Below are 22,515 nucleotides of genomic sequence, written 5' to 3' on the forward strand. Positions count from 1 at the left end.
GGTGCCACGGGTACTCCTTTTCTTTTTGCGAATACAGACTAACACGGCTGCTACTCTGAATACTACAATACAGAATCTGAGTATATAAGACCTGAGCTTAGTTCTTTACACTGGGCCAGCAGGGACTATATACCGTATAGGGGCAGTGTAGTCAGCCCTTCAACAGGATGGGTACACTGGACTTCTATTCTTAAGACTTTCCACCATTGTTGCCACCAGCTCAATTCTATCCATAATAGTAACAGTGGATGTGCAGGTATAGACTGTCCGCTGGCATTTTAACCTCTGTGCCATCCTATTCTGCTCAGAGGAGGGCTAAACTGTATAATGGTTAAAGCTCCACTAGCCATCATGCCTTGTCTACTTTCGTGCTCCCACCAGCAATATAATGGGTGGGAAATTTTAAGTCAAGAAGTCTAGTGTAAACAATGGCAGAGAGAGAGAGAGAGAGAGAGAGAGAGAGAGAGATGACAAAAAGACTTCCATCACTTTCTAGCAATCGCTCCAGCTAACTGAGGCCTGGCTATGAAGGGAACTATGCCTGGCTTTCCTTGGCTGGAATAAAACTCAGATTTGTATGAAGGAGAAAAGATAAAGAAAAATAAAGAATTAAACAGTAATGATCCTTCAAGCATCAGCTTGGGAGGAAAAAGATGATTAGGTTGCAAAGTTTTTGTTACTTACCTGTGAGATCTCTGCTAGGTACATGCGCCGTTCATCATTAGCCTTATGGTAAGCCTACATTTTAAAATAATGGGTAAATGGTTACAATCAAACAAAACAATTGGCATGATTAATCAAAAGGGAAAGAACAAACATACGTACCACCCCAGGACTTTTTCATTTTATGTTTCATGGAATCATTACATTCTCTACACCAATGCGTTAGCCATTTCAGACAGCATAACAGCTTCTAAAAAGGGCTGGTTAGACAGATATGGAAGTAACAGACCTTTGCTTCTTGTTCCAGTCTAAGCTCATAATCCTTCAGTTGGTTCTGGAGATTTCTCTTTTCCTCTTCTAGTTGTTTAAGAAGCTGATTTAAGGAACCCTGCAGTTGTATAAATAAAATCAATAGGTTACAAATATTCCTGTTCTGAACAATGATAGAGGTTGTTATCACAATCTAGATTCTGAGTTACAATCTTCAAGGTCTGTGAGATTATGCTTAAAGCTACGATTTTGTCGTGGAGGTGGCGGAAGTCATGGAATCCGTGACTTCCAAAGACTTCCATGACTTCAGCCCTGGTGGCTGGGAACTGCAGGGTCCTGCTGCATCCCACAGCGGCAGGGTGCTGTAAGGTACCCCAGCTGCCTAAGGCAGCAGGCTCCCAAGCTCTCAGCCACCATGGGAAGTGGAGGTACCCCGCAGCTCCCCACTGCTGTGGGGGACATGGGGACCCACAGGGCCCCTCACCACCCGCCATGGCAGAGGGACCCCTGCAGCACCCTGGCTGCTAGGGGGGTAGGGGGACCCCCGCAGTCCCCGGCCACCATGGGAACTAGGGAGACCTCCACAGCTCCTCACTGCGGCGGTGGCAGAGGGATTCCCACAGCGCTCCTTGCTGCTGGGGAAGGGGCAGGGGGATCCTGCAGCTCCCCTCTGCTGCTGGTGGCAGGGGGACCCTGGAGCTCTGAGCCCCCAAGGGTGGTGGGGAACCCAGAGATCCCAGCCACCCTGCAGCTGTCCAGTCCCTTCCCATTTTATCATGGATATATTTAGTAAAAGTCAGGGACAGGTCACAGGCTTCTGTGAATTTTTCTTTATTGCCCATGACCTGTTCGTGACTTTTACAAAAAATATCCATGACAAAATTTTAGCCTTAATTATGCTCAACACTCCCTTGTTATTTATATGGCTCCTGCTGATTTACGCAGGGACAGACATTATGGATCATGCTGCTATCACTTTCACCATCGTTAAATGAGACACATTTAGTTCTGGCTTTGCTACTCTCAGCAGTTCCTGAGAACTCTGCTCAACTGCACGGGGCCACACAAAGTTGCCCCTTACCTGCAACCAAGGTCTGGTCCCTGGGCTGCAATTCATTGGGTTGAAGGTTCCAGGTCCTAACTGGACCTACACTTGGAAACTATTTGCCAAGGCAGCAATTGGCTTTGCTTGGGGAACTACATGTCCTGATTTGAGATAACTCACAACAACCTAGCTCTAAAGGGATAACCATAGGGAAGGCCTGTATCTTTTGTGTAATTGTATCTAGTATCAAGTTTGTGGGGGGAAGGGAGGAGAATTACTTGGATTATCTGGCATTCACATGTTATTTTTTCACTCTGTGCTGTATTCGCCTGGTGTGATTCTGATACAATTATGTGGTCTAGTGAGCAGTGCTCTGGATTAGGAGTCAGAAGACTTGGATCCTATTCCCAGCTCTGCCACCGACCTGCTGTGTGACCTTGGGCAAGTTGCCTCTGTTTCTCCTTGCATTCTTTGACACTCTGGCCTATTTCATCTGTAAGCACTTCAGGGCAGGGACTGTCTCCGGCCTAGTCTGTGGGGCCCCAATCTCTGTTGGGGCCTCTCCTCACTACCATAATACTAATTATTTTTCTCATGCTGCATAGCATATGCTGCAAATCTTCTCTGCCATTATGATAGCATACATTCTTTGCAGAAGTTAACTCTGAGGGTTTCAGAGGATCAGTAGGGTTGGTGACTACCTGATACTCAGCCGTGCACATAGTGGGGGGAATAGAAAGGGGTAGCATCTGTAAGGTAAAGCCCCACTACTTCTAATCGATGTGAGAATGGCTCAGTTTCACATAAGACTGAGCTACAAGGGAGTTTGGTTGACCCGCTACCAGAAAACTGGCTCCCAGTATGAGACAGTAGAGAGTCCATGGATGGGGTCTCTATAGGAAGCAGTGTTATAGACGACATATGGAAGTAATTCCCCCATAATTTGGTCTGTCCTATCCTTGAGTTATGGTATCACAGCAGGCAAACAGCTTAAATTGACAAGGACTCTCTCTTTTGGGTACAGTAATATTGTTGTTAAAGCTGTGTCCCTTCTTTTCCACAAAAATGTTCCTGGATACTATTAAGCTTTCCCTGTGAATGATTTTCATTAGAGTCAAGAATTTATAGTGGTTTGGCTGAAGGTGAAGTGCTGTTAAAAGCTGCCACCACATTGAAATAACCCCTCCTGCTGATTTAAAAAAACAGAAATTGACAGCAGAGCCATGGCTTTCAAGAATGCTTCACTGTAGCAGGGCAGTCACCCCACTCCAGTTTAGAAGGGGTTAAAAGCCAGCCCTTGGAGAGCCAATCAGGGCCAGGCTGGGCCCTATAAAAGGGCTGCCGGGGCAGAAGGCAATCAGTCATTCTCCAGCTTGGAGAGAGATGGACCTGGCTGCCTGAAAGAGAAAAGGGTACTTTGGACAGTGCAGTGCTGGGGAAGGGCAGGAGGAGCTGGGGAAGCTCCAGCCTGGCAAACCCCCAGGCAGAGGTCTGGCTTTCAGGGCTGGAGGGGATATTAGGGCTATGGGAAAGCAGCCAGGGAAGGAAGAGGCAGCAGGTCCAACCCCCTTGCTGATGATGAGTGGCCACTTCAGACTGCAGTTTGCCCCTGAGGGAAGGGGCTAGATGAAGACTGGCAGTGGGTCACTGAGGTGAGGTGGGTTTAAGGGATTAGGGTTCCCCAGGGAGGGGAGAACCCTGAGTGTGGGGGTACTGCTGCAGGGCAGTACCCAGGAGAAGGGGCACCTTGGGCTGGGAGGGACATGGGGCCTGAAGTATAGTGATGGAGACCAAGAAGCAGGTATTGGTAGGGAGACACAGGCCAGCAGGAGGTGCTCTGAGACTGGAAAGAGCTAATTCCCAGACTTACCAGCAGCAGGCACCATAGTGGTGAGTCAGTGCCGTGTTACATTCACCCATGGCTGAGCTGCTATTAACTTTAGTTTTCTATTATGACAGATACATTGGAGAAGACATGAAAAGCCATTGTTTTTAAATTAAAACTGGAAGTGAAAACACCTGAGCTGCAGCTGAAACTGTGTTGCAAACCTCTCCCTATTATAGGATCTAGGAGCTTACAGAGTGTTTACATTCAGCCCATTTGGAGAAAAAAAGAAAAGGACATAATGAGGAGGTAATTTGGCTAAATCCAACTAGTGCCATATTCTACTTCATTATTACATCAGTGTCCCCACAGAATCAAAGAAGGAAAGAAAGAAAAAGCCTTAACTCTGTCAACTCTAGGAGACTGAATTTTGGTTGGAAGAAAGTTTTAATAGCAATCTCTACCTGACAGCACTTTGGGGAGTGTAACCACCTGACATACTTGTAACACACTTTGTGTCCCACACAAAACTCCTCCCAACAGTAGATGGGAGTTCATGCTACTTTTTAACTGTTCTGAGCAAGTCCAAGCATCACCATATGCCCCTGCACTGGGTCATTCTATAGGGCTGGTGACGACAGGACGTGCTGGTGTTGCAGCTATAGCAGCAGCAGAACAACTGAGTACTTTTTAGTGGCTCTTCTGGTCAAATTTCTGAACTCTGTGGCCACTTGACCCTAGGGATCAAGTCTTCTAGAAGTCCCTGACTGAACACAATGGCATGTACATACCTCCAGTCCCATAGCCTGCACTTTTAAAGCCAGACTCTTCTTCAGGATCACTGTGTTCCAGTACTCAGTTTGCTTTTGGATCTGGGATAATTTCTTCTCAGAAGCTATCCTACAGTTGTGCTAGCAGCTGACTCAAGGTAGATGCCAGGAAACTCATTCAGATCTTGAACAATAGTTAGATCCAATCCCAGGTAACCCAGACTATTCAGCACACCATTGCTTTTGACAGGTGAATGCGTATCTGGCCCAGCAGTGCAAAGAGAAAATTAAAGGCTTGAAGGTGCATCAAAGCAAGGCTGGTAGCTGCACCTTCACATGTTTGAACAGATGCTAGTTCCTGGGTGTCTATGGAGACTGAAATGATCCTTGACAACACTAAAGCCCAAAGAGGAAGGAGAGGGCACCAATATGTCACAAGAGGTATCAGAGGCATTTGCTGGACCGTTGGGAGATGGGGAGCCATCTATACAAGATATGTATTATGCTATGTATTATTTGTACTTTTCTGCATGGCCAAGGGCTAGGCCTACATGAACACTGCCACTGCTATTAAGGAATAGGCTGACAGTCACAAGTGAGGGCAGAAGTCCCTCTCTTACTTCAACTCAGTTACTTCAATAGACACTGAGAACCCTTCCTCACAACCCCTGATGTGACAGACAAAAAAAAAAAAAGAAACCAAATAGCCTGTCCTCTGCCAAGCCCCCACCAGCAGTAATCCGATCCCTCAAGCTTAGTACAGGTCCCTGTCAAACAGGGCCTGCTCAGAGTCAGGTACCATCATGTGAGGTGGATTCTGCTGAAGCATCTCCCCAGGAGCAGCAAAATAAAGTTCACGGATTCTGTTCTGACTCTCTGGTGACCTTGGTGCTCTACTGAAATATGAACCCTAACCACCTTCAAACTTCTGCAGAAAGCTAGCTCTGCATTTTCAGCTCTTAAAGAACAAATCTGGCTCTCTGAACAAATAGAAAATGCTCTGAACCTCCAGTGCACTCTCTATTTTGGGACAAGATGCCAAAACAGACTGCTGTTGATAGTGAGTTAAAGGATTTGACCCATCTCCCATAATTCCTTTAGACAGTCCTAATGCCTTACTTTGTGGGAAATTGTGCATCACGTTCAGCGCCTGAGGAATAGCTCATAAACAGCAGTGCATCTAGTACAGGGGAGAACTGCACCCAAACCAGAAGGGTTAGTGTTGATGTACTGCACCGTTAAGTTGCAACAGTTCAGTTCCCGAGTGTAAACAAGGCAGAGTTAAGGTTTCACAAGCAAATTTAATTTTAGCATTTCCTTACTTTTGGGTGATCCACTCTGCATTTGTGTAACATGCTTTTTGAAGGGATTTGACTCATCAGCATGGTCTTAAATCATTTTCAACACCAGCTCAAAGTAATTTGCTGAAAATAATTTTCCAAAATGGTTGTTTCCTAGTATAACTCTAGCTCATACCTCTAGTAGTACCCTAATTCCTATGTTTTCTACCAGAAAAAAAGTCTAGAAAAAATTTCTATAATATATCTAAAGTATTTATATGGCCCTCATCACTTGTAGTATCTGAGCACCTCACGATATTTAATGTATTTATCTTCACAATTCTTCTGTGAGGTAGAGAAGTATTAGCCCCATTTTGCAGATGGAGAAATGAACCAGAGAGGCTAAATGACTTACCCAAGGTCACACAGGGAGCCTGTGGAGAAGCAGGGACTTTAACCCAAGTCCTAAGCTAACAACGGGATCATCCTCCTTCCATAATAAGGAACTATTTGCTAGACAAAACACTTATGTCCTGCACACAATGAACACTGAATGAGGCAAGCTCTGCTGCAGAGCTCTTCCTTCTTGAGCACATACTTCAGGTATTAAACGAGGCAGGGAACCAATATAGACTACACATGTGTTTACTGATGTGAAAAACCTCTCTAGATATTCAAACACTGGAAGAGATAAAATAATGTTTCAGAAAATGGACTGAATAAAATTTAAACAAGTAAAACTTTGAAGATATCCTAAGAGCTAACTCTGTTAGGGCAGATCACCTTCAACTCCTACTACATAAGCAGTAACTGAAGAAGCAACTGAGACCTTATCTCTGGTGCATCTAGTCACAAGTATAGCTGCATAAAGCAAGAATCCAGCCAAGCTGAATCCAGCCAAACCCCTAAGGGGTGTGTTCACCTTCAAATAACTCTCTGAGAAAGGAGGGGATAAAAACTCATTGAAACAGATGTCAAGTATCAGGGGGTAGCCATGTTAGTCTGTATCCACTAAAACAAAAAGACTCTGGTTGGGGCACCTTAAAGACTAACAGATTTATTTGGGCATAAGCTTTCATGGGTAAAAAACCACTTCATTGGATTGAAACAGATGTAACTCAAGAGGCTTACAGCAATGTGAGCAGCTTTCTGTACAAAGAAGTGAAACAGCACAAAAGAAGCTCACAGCAAACAGCTCAAAGAACAAAGACACACAGCATAGACCAGGCTGCGTAGAGAAGTCTCGGCAAAAAACAAGGACTAGCAAGAGCTCACAGGAGAGCTAGCCCTCTGAAGGAGACAGAAACGCAGCCTACCTGTGACAGACTCCACTAAGGAGAATAAAATAACCCAGATCCACCTGTGGATAGTTAATTGCCTAAGTACCTGGGTGGCAGCTAATTAGGTAAGGAGCACCTGGGGGCTAAAAAAAATGCTTATGAGGACTCAGTTACTAGAACCCAGGACAGGAGTACTCCTTAGGGGAGCTGATTAGAGAACTCGCCAGACAAGGAGAACTAGGAAAGGTGTTCCTGGAGGAATCAGGATCCCCAAGGAGCAAAGCCATAGAGAGGCTTGATTCCAGCAAAAGGATCTTACCAGACAGCGGCCAAAGTGAAGAGCTAGAGTAGTTTGACCTATGCAGGGGCTGATAGTTCAGAGAGAGAACCCAGGTGATGCCTGGAGGGCTGAGTCCTGAGGAGATTCCTGACCTAAGAGGGCCTTACTGGTGAAGAGCCTGAATGGAGGGCCTTTGGTGGGGGGCTAACTAAGATTAGATTGCTAGAACACAGGAGTGAAGGCTAAGTTGACCATTAATGACTGCTTCTTGGAGCAGGTAGGCCTGGAACCCATAAGGGGAGAGGCATTTCTTGATATAGTCTTAAATGGAACACAGGATCTGGTCCAAGAGGGGAATATAAATTAACTGCTTGGTAATAGTGACTATAATGTAATTAAATTTAACATCCTTGTGGGGGGAGGAGGGAAATACCAAAGAAGCCCACCACAGTAGTATTTTACTTCAGATAAGGGAATAAAAGAAAATGAAAAAGTTAGTTAAATGTAAATTAAAAGGAACAGTCCCAAAAGTGAAATGCCGTAAATTGCATAGAAACTTTAAAAAACACCGTAATACTGGTTCAAATTAAATGTAAATCCCAGATTAAAAATAATATTAAGAGAACCAAAAAAATGCCATCATGGCTAACCAACAGAATAAAAGAAGTGGTTAGAAGTAAAAAGGCATCCTTTAAAAACTGGAAGTCAAATCCTACTGAGGAAAATAGAAAAGAGCATAAATTGTCAAGTGTAGAAGTATAATTAGGCAGACCAAAAAAGAATGCGAAGAGCAACTAGCAAAAGATTCAAACTAATGGCAAAAATTTAAGTACAGCACAAGCAGGAAGTCTACCAAACAATCAGTGGGGCCACTGGATGATCAAGGTGCTAAATCAAAAGAGCACTCAAGGAAGACAAGGCCATTGTAGAGAAGCTAAATTAATTATTTGTATTGGTCTTCGCTACCAAGGATCTGAGGGAGATTCCCACACACAAGCCACCCGACGTACAAATTTGAGGAACTGTCCCAGATTGAGGCGTCAATATAGGAGGTTTTGGAACAAACTGATAAATTATATAGTATTAAGTAAGGCTGTCAAGCGTAAAAAAGTGTAAAAAATTAATTGCACTGTTAAACAATAATAGAATACCATTTATTTAAATATTTTTGGATATTTTCTACATTTTTGAATATATTGATTTCAATTACAACACAAAATACAAAGTGTACAGTGCTCACTTTATATTTATTTTTGATTACTAGTATTTGCACAGTTAAAAAAAGAATAGTATTTTTCAATTCACCTAATTCAAGTAGTGTAGCGCAATCTCTTTATCTTGAAAGTTGAACTTACAAATGTAGAATTATGTACAAAACCGCCCTGCATTAATAATAAAACAATGTAAAATTTTAGAGCCTGCAAGTCCACTCAATCCTACCTCTTGTTCAGTCAATGCTCAGACAAACAAGTTTGTTTACATTTACAGGAGATAATTCTGCCCTCTTCTTATTTACAATGTCACCAGAACGTGAGAACAGGCATTTGCATGGCAGTTTTGTAGCTGGTATTGCAAGGTATTTACGTGCCAGATATGCTAAACATTCATATGCCCCTTAATGCTTTGGCCACCATTATGAAGGACATGCTGACGACGCTCATTAAAAAAATAATGTATTAATTAAATTTGTGACTGAATTCCTTGGGGGAGAATTGTATGTCCCCCGCCCTGCTCTATTTTACCCACATTCTACCATTTATTTCATGTTATAGCAATCTTGGATGATGACCCAGTCCATGTTGTTCATTTTAAAAACACTTTCACTGCAGATTTGACAAAACGCGAAGAAGGTACCTACCAATGTGAGATTTCTAAAGATAGTTTCAGCACTTGACTCAAGGTTTAAGTATCTGAAGTGCCTTCCAAAATCTGAGAGGGACAAGGTGTGGAGCATGCTTTCAGAAGTCTTAAAAGAGCAACATTCCAGAGCAGAAATTCACCAAAAAAGAAAATCAATCATCTGCTGGTGGCATCTGACTCAGCTAATGAAAATGAACATGTGTCCATCCGCACTGGTTTGGATTGTTATCAAGCAGAATCTGTCATCAGCATGGATACACGTCCCCTGGAATGGTAGTTGAAGCATGAAGGGACATATAAATCTTTAGCACATCTGGCATGTAAATATCTTGCAACGCTGGCTACAACAGTGCCATACTCTATTTTATAGCTTGAAAAGGCCATTGGCCAGCCTTTGGATCTCTCTGATGCTGTGCTTCATTTCGTGAGGGCAAAGGCAAGAAAAACAATCTTTTGAACTAAAGGACTAGGGTTGACATTCTAAGGCTGTCACCTACTGTAACACTATTTAATGCTGGTCCACCCAATGTTGGTGCACAGTTCAATTTTTTGATGTTAGTACATTTCAGTTATTTTTAAAATTAAAGTTTCTATATTCTTAGATGAAACTATTTTTTTATTTGCTTATATATGGCATGAATAAATACGGATTTACAGATCCTAGCGTGCAAATTTATCATCTTATATGACAGGGATAAATCATGCATGCAAATCGTGCATCAAAGTTGTGACATGGACTACAAATGCAATAAAAATAAGGGTATTCAAAAGTTTAACAAATGGAGGGGGGCGGGCACCGAAGACACGGCTCACCTGGGGTGCCATTTCGTCTATCATCAGCCCTGCTGGGAGCAGGGCTGTTCAACATATTCAGAAATGACTAGAAAAAGGGATAAATAGTGAGATGGTAAAATTTTCAGATGATACAAAACTACTCAAGATAGTTAAGTCTACAGTAGACTGCGAAGAGTTACAAAGGGATCTCATAAAACTGGGTGACTGGATGACAAAATGGCAGATGAAGTTCAATATTGCTGAATGCAAAGTACAGCAGATTGGAAAACATAATCCCAACTATACATACAAAATGATGTGGTCTAATTAGCTGTTACCACTCAAGAAAGAGATCTTGGTGTTATTGTGGATAGTTCTCTGAAAACATCTGCTCAATGTGCAGCAGCAGTCAAAAGAGTTAACAGAATGTTAGGAACCATTAGGAAAAGTATAGATAATAAGACAAAAAATATCATAATGCTACTATATAAATCCATGGTACGCCCACATCTTGAATACTCCGTGCATTTCTGGTTGCCCCATCTCAATAAAAAGATATATTGTAAATGGAAGAGGTACAGAGAAGGGCAAAACCATGATTAAGGATATAGAACAGCTTCCATATGAGGAGAGATTAAAAAGACCGGGACTGTTCATCTTAGAAAAGACATGACTAAGGGGGGATACGAGAGAGAGCTATACAATCATGATGGTGTAGCGAAAGTGAATAAGGAAGTGTTATTTACCCCTTCACATAACACAAGAAACATCTGTCACCCAATGAAATTAATAGGCAGCAGGTTTAAAACAAAACAAAGAAGTACTTCTTCACACAATGAACAGTCAACCTGTGGAACTCACTGCCAAGGGATGCTGTGAAGGCCAAAACTATAATTGGGTTAAAAAAAGAATTAGGTAAGTTCATGGAGGTTAGGTCCATCAGTGGCTATTAGCCAAGATGGTAAAATAAGCAATCCCATGCTGTAGGTGTACCTAAGCCTCTGACTGAGAGAAACTGAGACTGGACAACAGGGGATGGATCACTTGATAATTGCACTGTTCTGTTTATTCCCTCTGAAGCATCTGGCATAGGCCACTGTCGTAAGGTAGGATACTGGACTAGATGAACCATTAGTCCAACCCAGTGTGGCTATTCTTATGCTAATTTGCATACTATGTTCAGACTTTGGTTAAATAAACTGGACTCCTGAAGGGGCAACCTTCACTATATGCGGACCTTACTGAACTTATTGATAGCCCAAAAAAGGAAACCAAGGCAGGGACTCAGCAGTGGTGTCATCACTGACTGCAGGGGGTGCACCAGGGTGACCTCCAGACCATTATCTCCCTCCTTCCCTCCTTTATCCAGCACTGACCTGTGAGAATATGCTACTACCAAGCCTCAAGATTGAGTGGGTGGGATAAATTCTGATCTAAACCCTGAAAAAGTCAGGAAAACTTTATTGCTGAAATTGGTTTAATTAAATATTGTCACTCTTGTAAGTTAAGGTTTAACAGCCTCTTCTGCTAAACCCTGACTAGCCGGACAATGTATTCCTGGAAAGGAGACATCAGATGACTAAAGGATTTAAGATTCTTAGTTTTCATTAAACTGCCTGTGTCAAGTCACTCTGAGTGAGCTGATGGGCTAAAAGACATGCTGCAATTTTAAAATACCTTGAGAGACTTCTTTACATAACTGAATTCTTCACTAGCAAATATGTTATTAGCCCAATGATCCATCAAGTCTAATTTCCAGCAGTGACCAATATCCAAAGCTTCGCAGTAAAGGGAACCCCCACCCCCATTAATCTTTTCTGCATTTATCCCCACACTTTTTCTTTTTTTATTCCCTCCAAAGTATGCGGTTGACTTAACAACTGCCAGCAAATGAAATTATGCAGATTTATATTGCAGTTGGATTTTAAAACCACCCACATAAGCCGTTTTCATAGTGGATTTTTCAGTGTATTGCTGCCACTAGGAATGCAGATGACAATTTCCATCAATCGCTCCTCCATATCCACGGTGACAAATAAGAGACATCGTCAACGAAGCAAACTTACTTTCACCAGAGACTGACTTGAGCTGTCTAATGATCTAGCAGCAATTCACTCCAGCCCTAATCCTCTTCGATTTTCTTCTATCAGGTAGCCACATAAGTAATACATTTGTTTGGCATGTGAAGAAAATCATGAAGCCTCTACAATCTATTCTACTTGACATTTGAAATCACATGTAGTTTCACCCGGAAAATAAACTCTTTTCCTTCCAACACCAGGAGGTATGTCTATCAGCTGAAGTAATTAAATCTAAAACCTAGTGCAAAAAGTAATGCTGCATCTTTCATGTTACTGAAATTGAACTCCATATTTAGCTCTATTGATAAACTGTCACTAATTTCATACTGTAATAATTACTGTGACAAAATGAAATAAAGTTCTTTAGCAAAGCATGTTTCTGCATATACTGTACACATGAGGTTTTGTGCATTGAATACTAAAGACTTCAGTACAACTGAACCCAGTAGGGCTATGCATACTTAAATACCAAGTGCCCCCTTGTGGATAATATAATAATTCACATTAAAGCTATATTAAAAAATAATATGAAGATTATGACAGGCTGCATGAACTCTGCTGGGGTCGGTTTGTTTGGCTTAGGGGTTGGCACAGATTGTTTCAGGTTCTACATGAACATCAAGTTCCAAGGAGCACCCTTTTTCCCAAGCCAATATAGGCGGTACTAGGGAACCACCAGGGTTTCTGACCAGCCACAAGCTAGGGAACAGAAGACCTATAATCCCCAGCTGTATGGCTATAAAGGGGGCTGGTAGCAGGATTTTCCTCTGCTCCTATTGCCCTGCTGAGAAAAAGCAGGTGTTTCCTGCCCCACTGAAGACCATATAAAGACTTAAAGAAAGTGACCACCTGCTGTGACCAAAGATATCAGAGGAAGAACATCCTATACCAGGATGGCAACGAGGCAGGGGAAGCGAGGTCAACGGGTCTCCAGGACACATAAGGTGTGTTGAAGAGGTCTAGAGCAGTATTTCTCAACCTTTTTGATACCAGGGACCAGCTTGCTGCCTTCCTAAACTGTATCAGGGACATCTCAGGGCCCTATGCAGACCTTTTTCCAAGCTAGTATTGAAGTTTGCAAAGAGAAGGAAACTCAGACACACTTTTCACACAGCCCTATTTGAGACTTAAGCAAACAAGGTCAGTGAAGTTGAGTTAAAGGTTACCCACTAAGGAAATTGTCAAAATTTCCTCCACCTTGGCAAAGTCCTGATGTCCCCGAGACAAAGGCTCAAAGAAGCCTTCAACACATCACTGCACAACAATTCTCACATACGTCTTCTTATGATCCAGATACCCAGTGTGTGTCTTCAGCTTTTTCTCCAACGTGACTCTATCGCACACATTTTGCTAGTAATGTAATAACAATTGCAGAACCCCAGTAAGGTACAGGGATGGCCTATGTGTGGCTAAGGTATGTATCCAGCGTTTTCACTATAATACAGTTTTGCAAAGCAAATGCCTGAACAACAATTTCAGAATTTCCTCAATCACAATGATGGACAGCGCTGAATATAGTGATTTATAATAGAAACCCTGGTTCTGCAGCTAATCTTAACTAGAGCGTTGCTAAGGCAATGCTATCTGAAGTGTGTTCTTCTGAACTGATTCTGCAGTATGCCTTCCTCTATTTGCATAATAAAGCCTCTGTATAGGTAAGCTTTCTTGCAGTAACTATAATGAGAGGAAAAAAAGATGAAGATTTTTCTCTAACATGGGAAATGATATTTAGGAGACAGCCTATGTATATTTCACATAATATTGTGTAACGAAAAAGAAGTGAACAAATGCTAACTGCTTTTATCTAACAAGAGGAAGTAAAATTCGCGTTGGGCTAGGTTTCAAAGGGACTACATTTCAATTTCTTCATAATTATTTCTGAATTTCAGTATAGCTTGTGTATTATTCACTGGGGCACAAAGGAAGTTATGAACAACAGTCTTCACTGTAGAAGTTCTTTGTGCTGCCCCTATTTCAGAGCTTTTCAATATCTAGCCTCAACATGCAGAAATGATTTTCTAATTTCCACTTATAAAGAAGAAAATGTTTGTATTATTGATTCCATATTATTGTGCTGTTTGAAGGGGATGACATCATCACTACTTTTGGAAACAAATGAACAAACAAACAGAGGATTTCAAGTCAAAATGATATCATCAAAATAATACCTGTGTGTTTAAACATGGATGAACACATTTTCCAAAGCAAGGAAAAATTCCTCAGCAAGATTCCAGGTCCATACAATCAATGATATTGACATTTGACAGCAATTATTTCAATTTCTGGGTACGGAAAATCCAGTGTGCTTCCTTATCCACCATCCAAGAGTTTGCCTTGGTGTAAACTATTCCATTCTATTTAGATTCTTATAACTTATTCATTGCCATGGTACCCGAGTGCCTATTTTTATCATTACCCTTTTGGTGCTCAAAAACAAGACCTTTAGCTTTTAAAAGTAAAGAGTGGAATGTGGAGAAAGTAGACTTTTGCCAGACAATGTGTTGTGGGTGTCTGGTAAACATATACACAATATTTGCTTACAATTATTTGCTCTTTGGATCTTCTTGGTCTGTGTTTGTACAGAACTAGCACAATGGGGCTCGTAAGTGCTACTGCATACAAATAAATAAAAAATAATATGAAACAAAGGTAATTTGTTTGTATTCATTCCATCTTCTCTAGTCAAAAAAGAATTCTCATACAAGTACCTAACTTTTTAGATTTACCGGTCTTTCAATCCCATAAATTCTTAAACTCCTGAAGGTGTTTTAAAAATAACATAAAGATGACAAGACCTAATAGACTTTATCTTTCTACAATGTTCCTCAGAAAGGAATCCATTATCTAATATTGGGACACTATAGAAATGATATGGTATCTACTGGAAGCATTATTTAACTCCCAAGGCCAGAAGAGACCACTGTGATCATCTACTCTGACCTTGTATAACACACGCCATAAGACTTCCTTGAATTAATTTCTGTTTGAACTAGAACATATCATTTAAAAAAAACATCATATGGATGTCTTCATAGGCTCTCATACGTAATGGCAAGTTTGGGACTTTGAAGTTTTAATAAATAACATTAAAAACACTGAACATAAGTAGGGTGATGGCTAGCTGCCGACCTCCCTGCTCCTGTCCACCAAGAAATGTCAGTTTCTCATTCTAATCCTCAAAGGGCTAAATATTTCCTTTTTCCCCACAGAGAAACTCACAGGAGCAGAAAAAGGTTTGGCTAAATCTGCAAGCCTGAACACCTGCAGTTCCTGTGGAATAAGGGTGAAGGAGGCCTCATGGACAGGGCAGGGATGTTTCCTAGATACCCAGAAGTTTCCCAGATACCAGTGAAAAAGTCTAGGCCCCTCTACGCTCCTTTCTCGATCCCTCCTCTGCCTTCTGGCAGAACAGATCACTTAGAAATTGTGCTGTTATTGGTTTCCTTCATCATAGATGTGCCCAAACCTCCATCTGAGGAGGTCAGAGCTATAAAGGGAATTTAATTGTGTTTGGAGCAGTATTAATTCCAAAACACGCACTTCCATTTGGAAATGCACTGGGTTGGGAAGAAAGCTGTATTGTATATAAGCTACTTCCTGGCTCAACCTCCTTCCACCCAACCTGGAAAGCCTGAACCACTCAGAGTTCAATCAGAGGGCTTCCGTAAGCTCCCAAGCTGGAAGGAACATTTCACAGATTCACATTGCCCTATCTTATATTACTTCTGCCTATATTACATGGATTCTCTATTTCTTTGTTCACGCCAGACAACAGAATGGGAGGATTAAAGGGCCTTAACGTAATAGTATCTGGAGCTTGAGAGGTTAAAAAAACAAAAGAAAAATCCAGAATTCAACTTTGTTTTCACTCTGCCCCCTTATGCACCCACATTGTGGGTGAAGGTCTCTGTGGTTCCCGAGTGCCATTCCCTAACCAGCCTCATTCACCCTGGGCAATTTTTCAGGCTTTGCGTGAATGTGAAGTTTGCATGGCTTTGGAGGAAGTGAAGTTAAAGAAATGAAAATGCTTAAGCCATTTTGTATTTTACAAATGTAACATTTATTCTACAATGAGGATTTCCCCATAAATATGTTGTGTACAATGTATCTGTACTAAATAGTACTAAATGCATCGAGAATATACATTATATAAATTATTAATTGAAACTGTCCAGGTACTCCACCTCAGTATGACTCATGATTTAGCACCCAATCATGCGGTCTTTACTAAATAAAAACTCCCACTGTAATATGTAAGATTGTATATCCCAGGATTCATGTTTTATGTATCCCCTATTTACTTGTTTTACTATATGTCTTACAAGTTTATAAACAATTGCAGAGATGAAACAATGACAAAATACATGGGTTGATTGTTGTGGCTTCTGGATAGGGTCACTGATTATTTTCTGGGCTGCAAATGGCTGAAATTATTTAATAATTTCCCTAGCTACAATGAACTGTTAGATGCTTATGCAATTAAATGCCAATGTACTCACCACAGGCATTTGATCAAAGGAGCGAATAGAAGACAATCTATCTGTAAATAAGCAAAATATGTGATACCTTGATATATTTCTCTAGTATTCATAAAATTATATATTAATATATCTATGAATGCCCACTTCTACCTGTTGGATTTCCACGAATATGTTCCATCTTTTCTTGGAGAAGACCAGTTTGCCTTTCTAGTTGTCTGTTCAGTTCTACTTGTGTCTCATACCTGGTTTTCCATTCATTACCTCCAAAGAAACACAATGTTACTATATTTATTTCCAAATTTTAATTCATACCACTAGAACTAGAAATTGCCTTTTTCAGAATGACTCCACCTCCTTTTGGAGCCTTGCATCCCACAACTGTGTAACCAAGAAAGTGTCCATTTACAAACAAGGGAACTTGAAAAAGATACTAGATGAAATACTGCTCCCCGGAAGTCAATGGGAGTTTTGCCATTTACTTCTGTGGGTACATCTACACTGCAATGTAAACCCAGAATTAGTGGGACTTGAGTCAGCTGACCCATGTTCAGGACCCCCTGGGCTTGAGCATCTACATTGTATTTTAACACTAAATTAAGAATGTCATGACCTGTGCTTGAACGTAAGGCTCTGGCATCCACACTGCAGTCAGCGCGCAGACCCGAGTCACAGTAACCATATCCCAGAATCCCTAGCTCGCCCCCTGCCCTCTGAAATGAGACACACTCTAGCTCTAGAAACATGGTGCACTATGGGAAAACTTTACTGCCTGCTCTGCACATTAGTAGGAAGCAGCTCACTTTGCAAAAGGCTTGATCGGTTTGCTCTCCATTGTAACTCAGGGGAAGCTTTCTGATAGTATGTTTGCAGATCGGCAATCAGAACAGAATGGATTGAGGCTGACCTGCGCTGCTGCCGTTTCCCAGGGGGAGAGGTGTTTCTGTTTTCAAAAGAGTAGATTGCAGATTGTTGGGATAGAGAGGACTAAGGAAGTTGTCCCATGGAATTGTGGGACACTTCCGGATGACTCTGCGGACCTGGCTACACTGCAAAGCAATAAGGCTTGGACCCTGGGTCCCAGCTTGACTTGAGCTTGGACCTGATTGCCCTGCAGGGTCCTGGAACCTTGGGTCTACGCCCTTTGTTAGCACAACTGCAGTGTAGACACAAGGGTATGGGGTCAAGCAGTCTTACACTGCAGTGTAGACATACCCAGTGAGGCCAGGATTTCATCCAGTAACTAAAACTTATGTTTTTTTTACATTTTTCATTGATATGTGAAATAATACAAAATACATGGCGAATGTACTTTGGTAGTCTTTATTATGACTTTCTTTTACATCTTCAAGATTCATAGATTCCAAGGCCAACAGGGACTATTGTGATCATCTAGTCCAGAGGTTCCCAAACTTCAGCAACCCGAGGATCCCCATTTGATTTAAATTTTTTCAGGGATCCCCAAAGCCCCCAACTCAGCCCCAGACCCTGCCCCCAATCCACTCGTTCCCGCAAGGCCCCACCCTTCCCTACCTTTTCCCTCCCCCCGCTCACTCCATCCCCCCTCCTCCACTCTCACTTGCTTTCACCAGGCTGAAGCAGGGGGTTGGGGTGCAGGAGGGGGTGAGGGGTGCAGGTTCTGGGCTGGGGCAGGATGTTGGGGCACAGGAGGGGGTGAGGACTCCAGCCAGGTAGCGCTTACCACGGGAAGCTCCCAAAAGCAACTCTCACATCTCTCTGGCAGCGGCTCTTGAAGGGGGGTGCAGGGAGTCTCCGGGCACTGCCCCCATAGCTCCCATTGGCCACAGTTTCTGGCCAATGGGAGCTACGGAGTCGGCATTCGGGGTGAGGGCAGCGCACGGAGACTATTCCGTGCCCCCCCCCCCCCCCACCCAGGGGCCGCAGGGACAGGCCAGCTACTTTCAGGAACAGTGCAGAGCAAGGGAAGGGAGAGAGCCTGCCTTAGCCACGCTGGACCTTTAGTGCCTAAAATCTCCCAGTTTGGCTTCAGTAGCCTCCTGGAGATAGAGGGAGGGCAGGGAAGGAGTTGATCAGCGGGGTCCACAGACCCCCTGGAGTACCCTTGGGGACCCCCAGAGATCCGTGGACCCCAGTTTGAAAAACGCTGATCTAGTCTGACCTCCTGTATAGCACAGGCCACAGAATTTCCCAAATATATTTCCTAGAACATCTTTTAGAAAAAAATCTAGTCTTGATTTAAAAATTGTCTGCGATGGTGAATCCACCATGACCCTTTGTAAACTGTTCCAGTGGTTAATTACTCTCATTGTTAAAGTGTATAACTGTACATACTGTAAAAACAGTTACGGGCTGGAGAGCAAGCGAGTTGGAACATGACTGCAGAGCTGCAGATAACTCCCTTGCATAGCCAGTGACACTAGATTCCTGCAGGCAAAAGGTGCAGAGTAGGCTGTGGTCCTGGAGAGGAAGAGCAGAGAGTCCAAGCCAGGGTCGTGAGGATGACAAGTCCCTGGCTGCAGAAAGGCCACCCACGGGTGAATGGTTCCTGCCCAGACACAGAGCCATTCAGCAGCAGAGATGACAAAGTCTCCTTTCCTCCTCCTTGCAGTCTTGGCCAGGGGTCTCTGCTCTGCTGGACCAGAGCCACAGTCTCCCCAACACCTTGTGCCTGCAGGGATAGAGTGTCACAGGCACCATGGCCATGCAGGGAGACCTCTGCTGTCACAGCCCCACTCCAATTACAGTGAAGCTGCAGAGAGCTCTCTGCACAACTGCTGGACCAGTGCCACCTGATCCCTGCAGGCACAAGACGTGGGGAAGGCTGCAGTCCTGGCACAGCAAAGCAGAGACCCCCTACACTCCCAGCTGGTGAGTGCAGAGATATTCAGAAAATGGTAGTCAGCCCTGCAGCGGGGAGCTTGTCCTCTTCCTCCTCCATGCAGTCCTAGCAGGAGTCTCTGCTCTGCCCTGGCAGGGCCACAGCCCCCCAGCGTTCAGGGACCAAGTGTCACTGCCCTGAGTGACAGCTGTGCTGTCAGGGACCCAATCACTCACTCCAGTCAGTGTTGTAATTGTAGGGGTCCTGACCCCAAAAGGAGTTGTGTGGGTGGGGTGTCACAAGGTTATTGTAGGGGGACTGTATTGTAGGGGTTGCGGCGGTGGTACTACTACTACTACTACTGCTGCTGGTGGCAGTGCTGCCTTCAGAGGTGGGCAGCTCGAGAGCGGCGGCTGCTGGCCCGGAGCTCAGCTCTGAAGACAGAGCCACTGCCAGCAGCAGCCTAGAAGTAAGGATTGCATAGCACGGTATTGCCACCCTTACGTCTGTGCTGCTGCCTGCACACATTTACTGACAGTTTTCGATTAAAATCGAATCCTGCCAAGATTAATTATTATCTACTTACCTTCATCCTCAACACTGCCAAGTCTTTTTTCAAGTTCTGTTATTGTTTCTCTCAATTCAAATATTGAGAGTTCAAGCATTTCCCTGTGATAGAGAAGTTAATTAAATGATTATATAATTAATTTTCTTACAAACAACAAAATCTAACTTGAATTTTATGTACAGATGAGGGGTCCTTGTGCTTATATTCCATTATGAACATTGGAGATATTGAGGCCAGAAGGGACCACTGGATCATCTAGTTTGACCTCCTGCACATAGGCTACTAAACCCTACCCAATTGCCCCTGTAGGTCCAGTAAACTGGATTAGACTAAAATATTACAGCCCTCAGAAGACTAAACTACTGTGTGCCATAGGCAGGGAACAGCAGGGACTGAGGTGCACGAATGCCAGAGGCCCCTGCAATGGCAGGGAAAGGATTTGGTGAGATATATACACCTAGACGATCCTAGCAAGGGAGCTAGACTCACGCTGCACAAAAAGGTGAAAAACAAAAGCCCCCAAACCAAACCAAAAATCCTGAGGTCCCTGTCAATCTAACTTTGGGGGGAAATTCCTTCCCGATCCCCAAAATAGTGATTAGTACGACTCTGATCATGTAAGCGAGATCCGCTAGCCACGCATCTCAAAGAGAATTCTCAGTACCACCTCAGAGCAGCAGCCCATTCTGTCCAGTGTCCCATCATTACAATACTTTTTCTCTAGGGTTGCTACAGTGCTTAAGAAATATAGAGGCATTTCTGAAATGTTGTGATTGGAGACATTTTCATAAGAAGATAACATATACTATCTCTAGATATCAATATTTGTCTGGCAAGACATGGTGTGTTACGCTAATGAACAAATTATTATCTTAGTTCTTGGTACATAAGAGTACACCTGAGAAAAGTGCTACTGGAAATTTTGATCTTAGTTTAACTCAGAACTCACTGCTTAGAGACTAAATCATTCTCCTAGAACTTTTTGGCCACATATTATGACAATAACTTAGATTTCATTCAGAAACTAATTGTCAAAGTATATAATAACTAGTAGCTAAACCCAGGGTTCGAAATAGTATATAACTAGGGCCCTACCAAATTCACAGTCCATTTTGGTCAATTTTGGAGTCACGGGGATTTTAAAAATAGTAAATTTGATTATTTCAGCTATTTAAATCTGAAACGACACCAGTTTTCAGTAAAATGACAGCACCTAAACAGCCAAATCAATGCTCAGAGAAGCAGGAAGGCAAACATGGGATGGGAAACTGAAGAATTGTGAGGGAAGAGACAGGGAAGGCACCAGTTGTGGGGAAGCTGGGGCCTGCAAATGCCAGGGGTTTCAAAGGAAGCCCCCAGTCCAAGAGGAGGTTGGAAGTCTCCAGTGGGAAGGGGTGGGTGGAGGGAAGTCCTAATTTACTCCTTGCTCCAGTCATTCTTTGCCCCCATGAACTTCAGATTTGGGAGGGGGGCAAAGGGTCAGGAGGGTAACAAAACAGTTATTGGTTTGAAGGGAAGACACCAACAGGAAGAGAGAAAGTCAGAGAGTTAACATACTGCAAGAAGGGATGAGGAGGATGGAAAGAGTTGAGATAAATGCATGAGAGGGCAGGGTTAGAAGCAAGATTAAGAGGGTATCTGACAACTGCTGCTCTTACCCCAAAAGAAGGAGCCAGTGGGTTTCAGAGATATTTTACTTCTGGGGGGAATTCTGCACAAAAAAATAAAATTCTGTGCCAAAAAATTAAAAATTATGCACGCAAAATGATAAAATTCTGCATATTTTATTTGTCAAAATAACACAGTATGATCATACCAGTCTCATTTATTTTGGTAATTTATTTCAAAATATTCTCAGCAAGTATGTCTAACAATATAGACAAATAAAAAGATTCAGGGTTTTGTTTTGTTTTGGTTTTTTTTTGGACACATGGATTCCTTATAGGCATATTGATATAGAACTTTGAGTAATTCATTTAAACTACAACTCAGAAATGTATTTCCCGCATCCCTCAGAAGCAGTGCAAAGGCTTTGGGGAGCCAGGGGTAATGGAGGAGCTGAGGGAGAGTGAAGGAAGTGAGTTGTAGCTCACAAAAGCTTATGCTCAAATAAATTTGTTAGTCTCTAAGGTGCCACAAGTACTCCTTTTCTTTTTGCGAATACAGACTAACACGGCTGCTACTCTGGAACCTGGAGAGTTGCTGGAGTGGGTGGGAGAAGTATGGAACAGTTTCTTGGTGGGGGAGAAGAGGGGATTGATAGGGAGTTGGCAAGCTTCCTCCATACAGACCCTGACTGACCCCTAACTTCTCCCATTCAATCAGACACATCGGCTCCCAACCCTGTGTGTCCCTGCACCCCTCCATCCCTATATGTCCCTGTAGTCCCCCTAACCCTTGCATCCCCATGTGACCCAGAGCTCTCTTCCCATTCAGACACTGGCTCAGTGCTGTCACACCACTAACTCCTGAGCCCACGCCCCAAACTGTGACACCCCCACCCACCCGGCAGCCCTGTGTGTCCCACTGTGCCTCCTAACC

At 43.0% G+C, this 22,515-nt stretch overlaps 1 protein-coding gene and 1 long non-coding RNA gene across 4 annotated transcripts in view; one reads left to right on the plus strand and one right to left on the minus strand.

The window, feature by feature from the left end:
- The window catches only part of LOC119854301 (coiled-coil domain-containing protein 169-like), a 39,778-nt gene that overhangs the window by 15,087 nt on the left and 2,176 nt on the right, over positions 1-22,515 (minus strand). For 2 of the 3 annotated variants that reach the window (XM_038398357.2, XM_038398348.2), the window contains exons 2-6: positions 19,993-20,075; positions 16,760-16,870; positions 16,628-16,668; positions 953-1,051; positions 685-738 (exon numbers count right to left, since the gene is read on the minus strand). In XM_038398357.2, coding sequence (XP_038254285.1) covers positions 685-738; positions 953-1,051; positions 16,628-16,668; positions 16,760-16,870; positions 19,993-20,075 — 388 coding nt within the window. The remainder of the gene's footprint in view (positions 1-684; positions 739-952; positions 1,052-16,627; positions 16,669-16,759; positions 16,871-19,992; positions 20,076-22,515) is intronic. The other variant, XM_043504408.1, reaches the window with a different exon arrangement.
- Positions 3,338-4,630, plus strand: LOC122457925. The gene is made up of 2 exons (XR_006277674.1): positions 3,338-3,390; positions 3,938-4,630. It is a non-coding gene; the product is annotated as an uncharacterized LOC122457925 (long non-coding RNA).

Source organism: Dermochelys coriacea, chromosome 1 (genome assembly GCF_009764565.3).
Source record: "Dermochelys coriacea isolate rDerCor1 chromosome 1, rDerCor1.pri.v4, whole genome shotgun sequence".
Lineage (NCBI taxonomy): Eukaryota > Metazoa > Chordata > Testudines > Dermochelyidae > Dermochelys > Dermochelys coriacea.